This window comes from Euleptes europaea, chromosome 1 (assembly GCF_029931775.1).
Source record: "Euleptes europaea isolate rEulEur1 chromosome 1, rEulEur1.hap1, whole genome shotgun sequence".
In the NCBI taxonomy this organism is placed as follows: domain Eukaryota; kingdom Metazoa; phylum Chordata; class Lepidosauria; order Squamata; family Sphaerodactylidae; genus Euleptes; species Euleptes europaea.
The window spans coordinates 84,261,735-84,277,347 of NC_079312.1; the positions used below are offsets into that span (position 1 = coordinate 84,261,735).

The 15,613-nt window shown below is 43.2% G+C and overlaps 1 protein-coding gene across 1 annotated transcript in view; it reads left to right on the forward strand.

Moving 5' to 3' along the window:
* The window catches only part of LOC130486229 (LON peptidase N-terminal domain and RING finger protein 1-like), a 43,218-nt gene extending 34,030 nt beyond the window's left edge, over window positions 1–9,188 (forward strand). The window contains exons 9-12 of the mRNA XM_056859466.1: window positions 601–759; window positions 3,215–3,377; window positions 5,251–5,397; window positions 9,001–9,188. Coding sequence (XP_056715444.1) covers window positions 601–759; window positions 3,215–3,377; window positions 5,251–5,397; window positions 9,001–9,165 — 634 coding nt within the window. The 3' untranslated portion in view covers window positions 9,166–9,188. The remainder of the gene's footprint in view (window positions 1–600; window positions 760–3,214; window positions 3,378–5,250; window positions 5,398–9,000) is intronic.
* Window positions 9,189–15,613: the final 6,425 nt, after the last annotated feature.

Sequence of the window (15,613 nt, forward strand, 5' to 3'; positions counted from 1 at the left end):
ACTTACCGTGAAGGCTTCTTCTGCTCAGAGGGACGAAGGGCATCTTGCCCTCCCAAGACGTCCATCAAGGGTTCCGTTATATTTATAGTTCATGGTTATTGCTGAAGTTCATAGTTCGTATAGTTCTAATTGACAATTTCATGAGGTATAACGTATTTCTTAGTTTTCTACCCTACTAATCTTCTAAGGCTTGGAAAGTTTTAGAACTGGCAATAGAGGGCGTTTACCCCAGAAGCCAGGAAAAAATTTAAATATTAAATCCTGCCTCCCGAGCTAAGAGGAAAAAGGAAACACCCATCATAAAGATGCCCTTCGTCCCTCTGAGCAGAAGAAGCCTTCACGGTAAGTAGCCAAGGCTCTTTCCTTGCACATCCAATTTCCCTTGTAACTGTGCAACCACATAGATTAATCTTGTGTGAATGCACTGCAGCTGTGCAGCTTTTTAGGGTATATACATTGAAGGAAACAAGAGGGTATTTCATACAAAAGGCATGAATCAACCAAATATGTTACTGTTTTCTCAAAGCATGCATACATCCAATCCAGTATAGTTGATCCCAGCTAGTAACATGACAATACTTCCTTTTCCCCCCTCTGCAGCCTCACCAAGAATATCCCTATCTTTGTGTGCACACTGGCCTTTCCAGGCATTGTGTGTTCCCTTCATGTGTTTGAGCCTCGCTATCGCCTTATGATTCGAAGGTGTCTGGAGACCGGCACAAAGATGTTTGGCATGTGTATGTCTGAGAATGGGAAGAGGTAAGCATTTAGGCCTGTGACTATAATCTCTTTAATCCTCTTGGGTTTTTTTTCTCCTGTGGAACCCTCACACTCTATGGTTTCAGGATAGATCAGTGGTTCTGATGCGTTCCTGGTATTTAGTCTCCAAGTTCCATTCCCTATTCTGTTATGAACTCTATATTGTAGGTGAAAGCCAGGATTTCACCCTCTAAGTGTCCTTTCTGGCCCCAGTGATTTTCCCTGTTCTTTGAATTCAGTGGATTTTTTTCCTGGGCTGCATTCTTCTTCATAGATTGCATATGCTGAAGCTAACAAGTCACCCTTGTTACATCTTCTGGTTACATCTTGATGAGGAGCTGTGGCTCAGTGGTAGAGCTTCTGCTTTGCATGCAGAAGGTCCCATGTTCAATCCCCGGCATCTCAAGTTAAAGGGACTAGGCAAGTATCGTATATACTCGTGTATAAGCCGACCCGCGTATAAGCCGAGGTGCTTAATTTCACCCCCAAAATGGGGGAAAATTAGGCACCCGCGTATAAGCCAAGGGTTGGCTTATACAATGCCCCTGCCCCGGGACGCCCTCCCGCTCGGGCCCTCCAGACCCACCCCGACCCCAGCGCCACCCTAGGTAGGGAGGGGGAAGTGCCCCTGAACCCCCTACTCACCGGGAGAGGCAGGAGGACGAGGCCTGCTGATCAGCTGGAGGCGGGGATGGCGGCGGGGCCCTGCCTGCGTGCAGGAAGGCCCCACTGGCCGCTCCCAGGCCGCAGAGAAGGCGCGCGGGCCGGTGCCGGCGGTGGTGGTAAGTTCTCCCTCCCCCCTCCTACCGTATTGACCCACATATAAGCCGGGTTGAGTTTTTTCAGCCCTTTTTTTGGGCTGAAAAACTCTGCTTATACACGAGTATATACGGTAAGTGATGTGAAAGACCCCTGCCTGAGACCCTGGAGAGCTGCTGCCGGTCTGCGTAGACAATACTGACTTTGATGGACCAAGAGTCTGATTCAGTGTAAGGCAGCTTCATGTGTTCATGTGTGTTTATGTGTGAGTGAAAAGCAAATTGTAATTTGATTCACATTTGAGTAAGGTAGTCACTCTTCTGGACTCACCAGTGGTTCAGTGGTCATTGGCTTTTATCCTACAAGATCCCACCTTCCACTCCCACTTAGCCACCCTGCTGAATTTTTTTGCTGGTGGGTCAAGAAACCCTCATAAACAGTGTAAGAAGAAAGAAGGAATAGCAATGGGAGGAGAACTGAAAATTGCTCCCGTCTTCCAAAGATAGACAGTCATTGGAAATACACAGTAGGGTGCAAGCTGTCAAGTGAATCTGTTGAACGTTTTTCCGTGCTTGTTTAAGGTATTAATTCTCCTGTACTCATTAGTGGTTCACAAATAAATGGGTGTGTTTTCAGTCTGCTGTTGGTTGATGTTGCTGCTAGTAATGCGTAAAGGACACAAGGGATTTCTCTTTGTCATGAGTCCTACACTTGGTCCCCATGATTTCCCTGCTGCTTATTAAGCTCTGGTACCAGACTAGGCCTTTAGACAGGTTTTCTAGCAAGGGTGGGAACAGGGCAGTAAATGTCAAAGCCCGACAGAAGGGGATAGGGTTTCTCCTCCAAAAGAACTCAACTGATTGGCTTTGTACCACTTGGAGCAGGAAAAGAGCAAAGGGGTATGATTATAACAAAATTGGTAAAGCCTTGGTGGTGGTGTTACTATTGCCTTTTCGATGAACAATTAAGGTTCTAGCCAATAAAGCCATACCATGATAGGAAAGGGAAGTGGAGTCCCTTGGAAGATAGGCCCATTCAGGCTGCCATGGCTCAGAGAGTCTCACCCCCATATCGCTCGGGTATAAAAGAACTGGGTTATGTGTATGCTAGCTGTCATTTGAGCCAGGCTGTGTGTGTAGTATGATGAGGGATGTGTGTGCCTATGTATGGCAGAGGCAAAATATAGCCTGTTAGATTCTTCCTAAGTTTTTAAAGTGACAGACTGGTGACAGTTAACCATTGAGAGTGCATGGACTATTGTGTCAGGGCAGGCAATAGCCTACCAGTTTCATGGAGGTCCTCTAGTTTTCATCTTCCCTCCCCCCTGCATCACTATAATATTCGTGTCGTCAAAGGCTGGAATTGGTTCTCAAACCTGGATGATACTTGAAGAATTGATCAGTGAACATTTAATGATTGCATTTACAAGGTGCAGATTTTCTAGCTCAGAACAGCTTTATTGACCCTTTTGGATGGAAGAAGTGAATTCCTGTTGCTTCAAGACAAAGCACAAAATCATTTTTGTTTCCTTTCACCTTTGTAAGGGTGGTAATGATGCTTTCTACCTCCCAAAATGGCATGGAAGTCATAAGAGGGTAATATGTTCCACAGAGTACATAGTGGTAAGTTTCTGAGCCTTGAAACACTGTAAATCTTATTCTTCAGCTTGTCTTCTCTCTGTGTTGCTTCTCCTCAGCTTTGCTGATTATGGCTGTATGTTGGAGATTCAGAAAATAGATTTCCTTCCTGATGGACGGTCTTTTGTGAACACCACAGGCAAACGGAGGTTCCGGGTTTTGAGACGGGGGCACAAGGATGGTTACAACACTGCTGATATTGAATACCTGGAAGATGAAAAGGTGAATTTTGCCCTATGGGCTGTCTCATAGAAGTAATGGGCATAGCAAAGTTTCATAGTGATGAAATGCCTCTCTGGCAGAAAATCAAATACTTGGCTAGGGCCATAACACCTGAATCGGTTTGTATGGTGATTGCAGGTGATGGTCCTTCATGTTATTGAGTCACTACACAGCTGCAATAATAGGAGCATTTTATTGGTTGGAAGTTCTGAGAAAGAGAAATGCAAAATATAAAATGGGCTGTCAAACTAAAAGTTGATAGTCTGCCTTTGAATAGATCTAATTAGAGCTGTGAAATTTCTGGAAATTTTCAAACCATGGTGGGGGGGAAACCACTTTTTATGTTGTTTTTTCTAGAAAAGCAAAACCGAAACTTGAGGAAAATACAACTTTTCTGTCAAACCTAACTTCCCTTTACTGTTCGAACAACATAAAGTGCATCATTTATAACTTAGCATATATAATTGCACTATTTGACATATTTATGGAATTTAGAAGTATGAATATGTGTTTATATTTTTTAAAATTGCAACTATACCTAAAACTTGAGAGTTACAAACGGTTGCAATCGATGTTGCCATAGCACTGTATCTTTAATTTTGCCATCTGAGAGATAGGAAAAAATAAACATTGAGGATAGAAAAGAAATTCTGTAGTAAACAAAAGTACATGTATTGTTTGAACATAAACTCACAATAGAGTCACAATAGATAGGACTACCAGCATGTTTGGATAAAAACACTGATATCCGAAAACATATTGTAACATAGTATTGCCAAAATGATTTATATTTAAACAAAAACCGCTACTGCACATGTTGTATACATCTCAGAATTTCCCTTTTTTCCATTGGGAAAACTGGAAAAGTCTTCTAGAAACAAAAGGGGGCATTTACATATTTTTTTTCCCTGGTTTTTCACCAGGCCTGTATATCTCTAAATTTAATAAACTGGTAGGTTCTTTTGAAAAAATGCTCTTTTGATAGAGGAAGGAAGGGAAAGGGATTTCAAATGAATACACAAAAGCTACCACTGGGGGTAAAAACACTTTTTCATTCTTCATTACCATAACAAAGAGAAATGGAAATATTTCCTGAAATAGAGAAGTATGTTGTTAACTCTTGGTTTCTTGGGTAAAATTAGACCTTGCAAATTAATTTACCAAAGGTGTAGTTCAGTCATGTAGTAATTAATTAATGCACATCGTCCTAAAAATTATGGATGACAGAACTATTTTACTTGTGTTGGCGAGAGAGCAAAATTTTGAGCAGTTTATTCAGTAAATTGTTGTTATGAACATCAAAATTACATAGATTCATTAATATAGATTAGCTGATGCCCAGACCATTGTCATTAGGAATGTCCATGAATACCTGGAAAGAACCAATGTTTTGTCCAATAAAAGGCACCACTTGCTTGCTTTGTGTCTCATTTTGTGTTAATCAGTGGGGCAATATCAGGTCTGACCCTAAATGACTATGTATCATATCCTGTTGATCATATTTGGCGTTTATCTGATTTTCTCTCCTCTTTTCTCTTCTGTTCTCAACTCCAGACTCAAATCTTATCTTTTTCCAGAGAAAGTGAAGATTATTTCTAACTTGCACCAATTTAGGAAATTCTGCTACACAGTATTGTTCAAATAATTCTTTGACAGAGTTCAGTTGTGGACAACCATGGTATTCTAGCGGTTTGTTAGACATTATGTTTGGTTCTCAGAGGCTGGTTCTTTTCCATTTTATTATCTGTGTAATATTTTAATGTGGATGGTCTGTTTTAAATTTTGAAATATAAGCCCCTCGATTCCAGTCTTTGGAGAAAAAAAGTGTGTAAGTATATTTTAAATAAACTTATATCTTGCCCAATGCATGCAGGTAGAAGGAGAAGAACTGGCTGAGCTCCAGAATTTGCATGACTATACATACCAGCTAACACAGAGGTTTTATGAAAATGGCTACATGACCTATAGGCACAACTTGATGCACTATGGCCCCCTTCCTGAGAAAGAGGAGGACATGCAGGTACTTATACGTTGGGTACTGTCTATGGTTAAAGTGTAATGATCTAGGATAAGTAGAACTTAAGGCCAGATGGCTTACTGGAAATGTGTAAGGCACAGTTTTCAGAAGAATCCATTCTATTTCTTTTTAAAAGTGAGTATTTTGAAGGAAAAAAATTGTGTTAAAGCAAGATTCCTACTCTGACTCATGCTTGCCATAAATGACATACAAAGGGTTGAGCCAGCAGTCTCTTGGCACAAGGCCCAGGGATCCCAAGGATTGCAACGTCTGGAGTGAAGTTCCTTTACAAGAAACGCAACGTGTTGCTGAGGTCTGACACCATGTGGCTATTTCTCATCTGGGGGTCCACAACCTCAGGAATAAATTTTCTCTCATGTCAGAAATGTCTGTTGGGGCGGGGGGAGGGGAAAGCAGAGAAGATCTGTGATAGTCAGTGCCTTCCATTGGTGTCTCACTGGATCCAGCCCAAAGTGACATGCTGTGGTATGACTTGGATAGTATCATCCTCTCATTCTATCAGGCCATTTCATTAAGGCTGTAGCAGTATATGAAGTGTAAAATTGACATATCTGTCTTCAGGGTAGACCATATGCTCAAACAATTACTTATACGAACCATAACCAAGAAAGAAAGCCCTGTCTCTCATTGTCACCTGCCCCATCTCTGTAGGCAGGAGCACAGAGAGCAGAGCTTGTGATGAAGATCTTAACTGTCTGGCTAGTCAGTACATGAGAAGGTGGGCCTTTTATTGTGAAATGGGTTATTAGGTTCTGATTATCTTCAACTGTAAACTGGGGAATTTGTCATTTATTGAAAAAGCTGTTTGTAGTGATCTTATTAGATAATTCAGAAGTATAAAGTTGATTTCAAAAGTTTCCAGGTTCAGAGACAGGTCTTCCTTTCTCTCCAGGTGATTTTCCTCCTCGCTCTAGACTACGACCCTCAGTCTAAGGGCAAGCCCTTTGGCTCATGCCTCGGGGTACAACCAGGCCTTCAGTCCCTGTGTGAGCAGGAAGAGGGAAAAATCAGTGAGATGTTCTTCAGCTGCCTCTAGAACTAGCAAGCTCTTTCCCACTTCCTCAGCTGCCACTTCTTCTCATTAGACAGTTTTTTTTTCAAAATACCTTTGTCTTAAATAAGCTGAAGAATAGCCAGTTGTTTTCTTAAGAACATTAGCTTGTTTTCTTAAGAACATGTGTTGTCTGGTTGACCTTGTTTAACTTCCAATTCGTTAATATCTATGATTAGAACCTTCCTCTCTGTCTCCGCTTCTTATTCTTATATGCCATCAAGTTAATCAAGGTACAAAGTATACCGTATATACTCGTGTATAAGCCGACCCGCATATAAGCCGAGGTGCCTAATTTCACCCCAAAAATGGGGAAAAATTAGGCACCCGCGTATAAGCCGAGGGTCGGCTTATACAACGGGTCGCCCTCCCGCCCGGCCTCCCGGGCCCTCCAGACCGACCCCAGTGCCACCCCCTCCCGGGCCCTCCAGACCCACCCCGACCCCAGCGCCACCCTGGGGGGGGGAGGGGGAAGAGCCCCTGACCCCCAACTTACCGGGAGAGGTGGGAGGAGGAGGCCCGCTGATCAGCTGGAGTCGGCAGCGGAGCCCTTCCAGCGCTGGAGCCAGTGGCGGCGGGGCCCTGCCTGCGCGCAGGCAGGCCCCGCCGGCCGCTTCCAGGCCGCCCAGAGCGCGCGCGGGCCGGCAGCGGGGGCGGCGGCGGGGCCTTGCCTGCGAGCAGGCAGGCCCCACCGGCCGCTTCCAGGCCTCCCAGAGCGCGCGCGGGCCGGCAGCGGGGCCGGCGGCGGGGCCTTGCCTGCGCGCACTATAACTCCACTATTTGCTTGACATAACTCCACTATTTGCTTGACATAAGATTTTTTAAAAAAGAGTTTGGTGTTGTGGGTAAATAGGTTCTGTGCTCTTAAAGAAAACTGCCCTAACTATGGAAGCAGGAACTCTTTGATAAATTGTTCATGTTACTTGCTGCTCATGGCTACTTAAGATTTGAGCTCCCAGACCTCTACGTTAACTTCACAGACATACATGTCCAACTTTATAAACAATTAGACGTTATTTATTTATTGCAAGACCAAGACATAAACATCTCATGTTTTACTTTTATTTTTTAGAGTCCTTTTTACCAAAACCTGTCTCTAGAAGATTTGTTTAAAAATACGTGAACACTAAAAAGGGCAACATCGTTTTCTAGAAATTATCACAGGTGTTTTTTGTTAAAGAAAGTGTTGTATTTGTTATGACTTCCAAAGACAGAGTTTGTAAATTATTGCCTGGAAACAGCTGTCTGGATTTTAAATTGCTAAAAAGAAAACACCTTACTTTTTTTCTGCATATAAGTATTGCTATCATTTTGTCACATTTTAAATTTTGTCTGTGCACAATCTAGTGAATTGGACATGGCCTGAGAAATTTAAGTTTTTGTACAGTGAAGTATGCCTTCTGAAAGCTGATTTCAGTCTTGGTTGTTTATTATACAACCCATGAAGTACAGTCACAAAGCTGCCAAATCTATGTGTATGACCAAGCAATGTGCCTGTTACATTTCAAAACAAATCTGATTTTTGCATGTCCCAATAGATGCTTTACCCTCTGATCTGTAGAGCCAACAAGGGAGTTGTCAATAAATGGACTTCCTCCTACTTTTCACTACTGATGAGAGGGACTTCTTGGTTCTGTAATTATTCTCTAAAAACACAGAAATAAATTTGGGTGATAGGTAGCTACTCAGCTACCTCGTACTTTTGTATCTGGTTCAGCAGTGCATTTCTTCTCAAATGACACTGAAGTAGTAATCTCAGCTGTGAAAGAAAAGAAATATCTATTATGATTTCTGATGAGCCCTTAGTATTATTTTAAGTAAAAAAAAACCACACCCAATACCACAGACACCCATCTCCTTGATTAGAGAGTTAATTTAACAATATGTGACAGCAATATGTACTATATACTTCCCAGTAATTGAACTTCCATACGCAGGTACAAATTGACTGCACTGCTACAGTAGAGATATAAAACCTAGTTGAGGAAGTATTGCAGGTCTTCTCTCACAAATAGCAAAAAACTTTTTGGATGCTACTGTGTCTCCATTCTTTAGTAATTGCTTTTACTAGTTATTAGAAGCTTAACTCACTGTAAAATGCTGATTAATACCATGGTATCTGAGCAGTTTAGTCCTGTGCTAAATACTGGAGAATCTTCGTAAAATGAAGTATATCTATAAACTAGTTCATAGGCGCACACATAGGAAAAGTGTTCGGGATGGACAGGCTGAGGGGGATCTTAAACCTAACCACCAACTAAATTACTGTACACCTCATTATCTTTGGCACCATACCTCTATCATCCCTAATAGTGGAGACACAAGTGGAATATTTCCTAGTGTTGATAACAAGAGCGGGAGGTGAGATCCAGCCTCATCAACTGATGCAATAATTATCCTTACATACTAATCAATACTCAGGACCTCAACCTTGATTCTCATGTTTGTGGATCTCAGTTGTCCTTGCAGGCTGTGCAAAGACATAAAATCTCTGGCACAATGAACTTACGTATTCTTAACTACCTCCTCACTAGGCGTCTCCTGATGGACCAGTTTGGTGCTGGTGGATTGTATTAACCTTGCCCCTTGACGTGACCCGCAAGTTGGCTATCTTTTCGGACACATCCCTGAAGAGCCGTCTCACTCAGCTGAAGAATATTCTGAATGTCATTTTGGAAAGCAGCGAATTCAGTAGCTAGCTCTCCGGTGTCATCCTGGGAAGAAAGCTTATAGCACAAAAGGAGTGAATGAACTCTGTTCTGTATCCTTCACCATTTTTTTGGGTGGGGTTGGCGTAAAGCCTTAACTTTTTTGTTTTTGTTTTTGTTCTCTGTGCATATGTTTTCACTGTAAACCTGACCTCAGCAATAAGCAGTGAACAAATAAATGGAAGCAATGTATGAAACAGCAGTGATTTCCATTAATATTGGGTGCACTATCCACAGAGAGTCTTTAATTGACCTTATTAAGCATAAAAGGCAGCAGAACTGGAAGTGAAATTTGTCAAAGGAACCTGACTAGCCTGCCTGTCTTGTACCAAATGAAGAAATAGCTGCTTCCCCAAGCAAAAGGCACAGAATCCTAGGGCTTGGATATTATAAATGAGTTCTGTGCATGCTAGATAGTCTGCTGCAGAGTACACTTCTGTTTGAGCAAGAGCCCATTGAAAACCATTGCTCTGAGGCAAATGAAACTTTTAGAAGAGCTTTGGACAGAGTGGAAGGATAGCCCCCAACTCCTGTGGAAGTGAACATGTGTTGTGGTTGTCGGTTAGGGTCAGATTGCTGGTTTCTCTGTTAGTTTAATTAAAATAATATAATATTATTAACCTCAGCTATTACTTTCAAGTACTGGTCAGGTGCCACAGAAAAGCAATGATGAATCTCCCCATGGGGACAGAGTGATAGATATTCTTTTAAGGGAGGTGGAGATGAACTTCTCTACCAGAACATACGAACATAAGAAAAGCCATGCTGGATCAGACCAAGGTCCATCAAGTCCAGCAATTTGTTCACAGTGGCCAACCAGGTGCCTCTAGGAAGCCCAAAAACAAGACAACTGCAGCAGCATCCTGCCTGTGTTCCAAAGCACCTAATATAATAGGCATGCTCCTCTGAGACTGGAGAGAATGCATCATGGTATGCATCCTGACTAGTATTCCTCTTGACTAGTAGCCATGGATAGCCCTATCCTCCAGGAACATGTCCACTCACCTCTTAAAGCTTTCCAAGTTGGCTGAGGCAGGGAGTTCCACAATTTAACTGTGTGTTGTGTGAAGAAATACTTCCTTTTATCTGTTTTGTGGCTGCTCCTGTTTTAGAGCAGGCACAGAGAGAGGCCCAGAAGGGACAAGCAGGGAGCACCGTGACAGGAGGAGAAGGACCTGGATAAGCACAATCCCCTCTACGTCTGAGGGACTTGGAGGCTCAGACCCCACTTCCAGCTGGGAACCTTCTCTGCTCCAATACACCATGTGGCCACATTTCTACAGCTGCCCTGCCTTTCCCTGCAGCAGTTAAGCATGGCCAAAGCTTCCCTCGTCCATCTTCATGTTAAGTTCTGTGTGACTTCCTTCTTTTCTCTGTTGCAAAGATTGTAAATGTAGGAGGATGTGCAGCAGCTTCTGAAAAGAGGCTGCCCTCTCAGCTACATGATCTCTCATTATTCTATGACACTCAGTGAGCTGTTCTTGGTAGAAAAGTGCTGCAATCATTCCACTTTGCTTGGAATTCATTTGAACTTGTACTGTTTTTATTCCCTGCTGCCCTAATTATTTTTCTCTTGTCAAATTATTATTTTTTAGTGCAGTATTTGTTTTAGTGCGGTATTTGAATTTCAGTCACATTCTCATAACCATACGAATCAAGACTTTCGTCTTTAAAAGCTTCCTGCTATGTACTTTTTTCACACTATTGCTTTGTCCTGGCACACAAAAATGTCCAAGATGTAACTAGGTTTCTCTTTTTCAAGCTGACAGATGCACATGTAGTCCAAAACCAGTTGGATGTTTATGCCCTCATCACAGGGAGTGAATTAAGGAACAAGGGAAGTGGCAATTAGCCAAGCATATTTCCAAGGTGTAAAGAAACCATGCTGGGTACAGGTTGGATGTTATATCTCAAGTTAAATATGACTCCTCGAGGTACTATACGTTCATTTGAATGGGATTTATTCCCCCATTTCTGATTTGCAATGAAATCTACTTCCACTAGGTGTCATCGCTAAACAGAGCACTTCACAGACAAAGAAGTGATAGAACACAGATTAAGTTCACTAGCAATTTATTAGTAAAGGTACTTTACATTTTGGTTTTGGGCTTAACTCATCAAGTCTTCTACCTCATCGAGTTCTAAACACTTTGTTTTTGCAGAAGTACCTGTTTGGGTGCGTAAGGATGAATACTATATATAGGATAAATACTATATATAAGTATTCATCCTCATGCACCCAAACAGGTACTTCTGCAAAAACAAAGTGTTTAGAACCTGATGAGGTAGAAGACTTGATGAGATAAGCCCAAAACCAAAATGTAAAGTACCTTTACTGATAAATTCACTGGACCTCATGGGCACCAAGAGAATATAAAATCATGCATGGGATGGAAAAAGTGGGTAGAAATTTTCTACCTCTTTCATAACGCTGGACCGCAGGGGCACCTGGTGAAGTTGATCAAGAGTAAATTCAGAACAGATGAAGTACTATTCCATATCATGCATAATTGTAATGAACTGCCCCAAGAAGCAGTGATGGCCACTTAGATGGCAATGAAAGGGAATTAGATACATTCATTAAGAGTTATGAGTCATCATGATGAAATGAAACACCCATGTGCTGGGGGGGGGGGCAGCAAAAAGGACAGATGTTAGCCTGTGTGCCCTACTTGTAGGCCTTCTGGGACAGTGGTGGCCACTACGTACTTGGCTAGATGAACCATCAGTCTGTTCAAAAAAAAAAAAAAAGTATGATCAAGAAGGAAGTGCAGCTGAGCAGCTTTCCATAGATCTCAATAAGGCTTCCAATGTTTGGGGATGTAGAAGAGGACAATATGCGTACACCATAGACCCCAGCACTGGTACAGGTTACAGACAAAACTGAAATATGAAAATAGTACCAGTTCATTTCATTACCATCGGTAAATCCTTCAGAATGAGACACAACAAAACATAACAAATCTAAATTAATAGACAGTAGCAGTAAGCACACAGTTGAGAAGCTGCAAAGGATACACTGGTCCTGGTCCAGTTGGGGTCAGGAGCGCCTACTTGTGTGCAACAGCAAGTGGCTTGGATCCATGGATTAAAGGATTTCTGCCTGCAAAGTGTGACTTTGATGCCTCCCTTCTCCTGCTGTAGCCTTAAATGCTCAAAAAGCACATCCAGCCAGCTCAACAGGGCTTGGACAAACATCCAGGTGTGCATATGCATCAGCAGCACATGGAAGGCGGATGTGGATCTCTGAGTGGAGTACATTTGCTGAAGTTATTTGCTTTGGCACTGCAGAACATGGCCTTTGCTGTATTGTTTTCACTGAGAAGTAAAATGAGGAAGCAAGGTATGTGTGTATATGTGTTTCCTATCTTTCTCCAATACACTGACTCAGTTCTCGCTCAGAGGGAGAAGGGCATCTTCATTATGGGTGTTTCCTTTTCCTCTTATTTCGGGAGGCAAGAACCAAATATTTAATTTTTTCTGACCTCTGAGGGTAAACGCCCTCTTGTGATCAGTTCTATTTCCTGCCTTGAACGGGAGAGCAGCCTTCTAGCAGCTCTCTGCTACAGAAATAATAGAGAAACCTTAACCTTACTTATTAGACCTAAAAATATTCTTATTTTAACAAACCTAAACTTAACCTAACTAATCTACTACTCAATTCTATTTACTGTCTTAATTTTCTGCCTATTTTCCTCAGAAGGGTCTTTTCCCGCCAAAAAAAAAAAAAAAAAAAAAATGGCGGATCGGCATCAGGACAGCTATATAGCGCCTGCCAATTTAGACCCTAGCCTGCTAGTGGCCTTACCACTACAATTAGATGAACCCTCGGAAAGTCACTCTGGTGACCTGAGGACCAAAACTCAAAAGGGAAAGGCAAAAGCGGCAAGAACGGCGCAGGCAAGTACAAATGGCTTGGCTCGACCGCTAACAAGCGCGCCAAATGCCTGCTGCAAAACGCACGCTGCTCTGCCGCGCCTGAAAGACGCGACTGCCAGATCGCAACAGAAAGCGGCCGGGAGAAAACGGCGGCGGTAGCCGCTCCTCCCACACAGCATGAACCGGGGAAATGAAGGAGGCTGGCGGCTCGCCTTTTTGCCTCGCAATGCTCCGTCCTCAGGCGGCTCGCCTATTATTATTCAAGGACGGGAAGCATCAACGGAGACATCGACTGCCGGTAAGGTGACTTCGCCCCCCCCCCCCATAGATGCAGCCTGTTTTACTCCTGTAAGAACAGAGCTCTCCGCCCTGATTAAAAACGCCTTCTCAGATGGCTTAAGGGCAGTACAACCTCCTTATCCTGCCCCATCCATACAGGGATCGTAGGGATCACACCCTCCAGCATCACAAACAGTAATCTGATTGCTAAAAGGGCAGAATATCAGCCAAAGCAGGGGAACGGCTGTGGCTCAGTGGCAGAGCGTCGGCTTGGCATGCAGAGGGCCAATTCTGGTAGTAGGTGATGTGGAAGACCTCTGCCTGAGATCCTGGTGAGCCGATCACCAGTCCAAGTAGTACCAAGAGAGTACGTGCTGGCCAGCCTAAGCAGCGCTGAAAGCTAATTCACGGTCCCAAAATTGCCAATTGGTACCCAGACTGTCTATAGTATTTAACGCAGAAGATTTCCTTCTGCATTGGCATAAAAACCTAGCTACTCTTGATCTCTCAGAGGACTCAGAGTGGGAGAAAAGACTCCAGATAGGTTTGTGCCAGCGCTTGATTATTTCTAACTCTGTTGAAAGCAGAGCGGGAGAAACCAATGGCACCCATACAATGCTCCACAGCCTCTAGGAAGCCTTTATATTTGGTTTATCGGTGCTTCTAAAATTCTAAAAGTGCCTTCAGTAGAATCACCTGTCACTGCCTTCACTCCTTCAACCTTGTTACATGGCCTTGCCATGATTAGGGACCCTACAGATAGGAAGGCAGAGTTAGCAGGCATAAATGCTCAGAGGCCTTGGCACTCACTATCAAGCGCTTCTATCACATCTGCCCTAGTATACAGAGCGGCAATAATTTGGACTAGGAAGTTATATCAACTTTTTCCACAGGAAGAAAGAAACGCCTTTACAGGAGTACCCATGTTTTTTGAGAGTGGTATTCTTTCTAACTGATTCGAACTTCGATACCATGCCATATGCAGCTAGGACACTAGCCGCAGCATCAGATGCCAGAAGGGCATCCATGTTTTTTTTTGAGAGTGGTATCCTTCCAGCTGATTCTACCTTAAGATACCATGTCATCCATGTTTTCGAGAGTGGTATTCTTTCTAGCTGATTCCTCCTTAGATAACATGTCATATGCAGCTAGAACACTAGCCACAGCCTCAGCTGCCAGAAAAGCTCTCTGGGTACGCCCCTGGCAAGCGGAGTATATAGATCAAAATTGGTTATTATGGGCTTTCTGTATCAGGGAAAGACCTTGCTTGGAGACAATTTGGTCCCCATATCAGTGGAGACCAAAGACAAGTTTCTACGCAAGGAATCCAAGGGATCACTCCCTCTATGTCCTTTCGTGCATACCATATACTTCAAAGATACAGACCTGATCAACCTAGAAACCACCGGAACCAGAATCGCAGCTCCTTTAGTAAAGGAGGACGATTCAATAAATCTCCAAAATCCTCCACCTTCCAGGGCAATAAAGGGGATAAACCCAACCGCCCAACCAAACAGTGACGCCAGCCACCAGTCAGTGGAAGGCAGGCTCAGCCTATTACACCGTCAGTGGTCACCTCCCAACCAGGCCTCTGGGTCACAAACATTATCTCACAAGGCTATCAGATAGAGTTTTTCTTACACTCCTTCACATCGACTAGTAATATCTCCAACATTCCCCCCCCCAAAAAAAACAAAAAAAACCCCATAGAACTTCAGAGGCCTCTTAGACATCAAGGCGAGGGAGCCAGTCTCACCATTAGAGCATACATTGGGAGTCTATTCAGTATTCTTTACTGTTCCCAACAAAGGCGGCGGATGGAAAGCCATCCTAGACCTCAAGTTTCTGAACAGATTATCCCATTAAAGCTCTTCAGGATGGAGACACTAAAGTCAGTCACACAGGTCCTCAGGGAAAAGCATTTTCTTACATTCTAATACACCCGGCACATTGTTGTTTCCTTCGGTTCCCGTACAAGGGACACCTCTTCCAATTCAGGGCCTTACGATTCGGGTTATCATCGCCCCTCCCCGAGTATTCACCAAAGTTCTGGACACACCAGTCACATCTCTGCGCAAGGAGGGCGTGAGAATGCACCCTTCTCAGACGACATTCTGATTTGCGCAAGCTCAAACTAGCAGAGCATAGATCATTCAGAGAGAGTTATGAAGAGGTTAACAGAACACGTGTCATAATCAACTTCAGAAAGACCCACTTAGTTCCATCCCAACGATTGAGAGAGATGGGGGATGGACATAGACACACTGACAAACTCCTTATA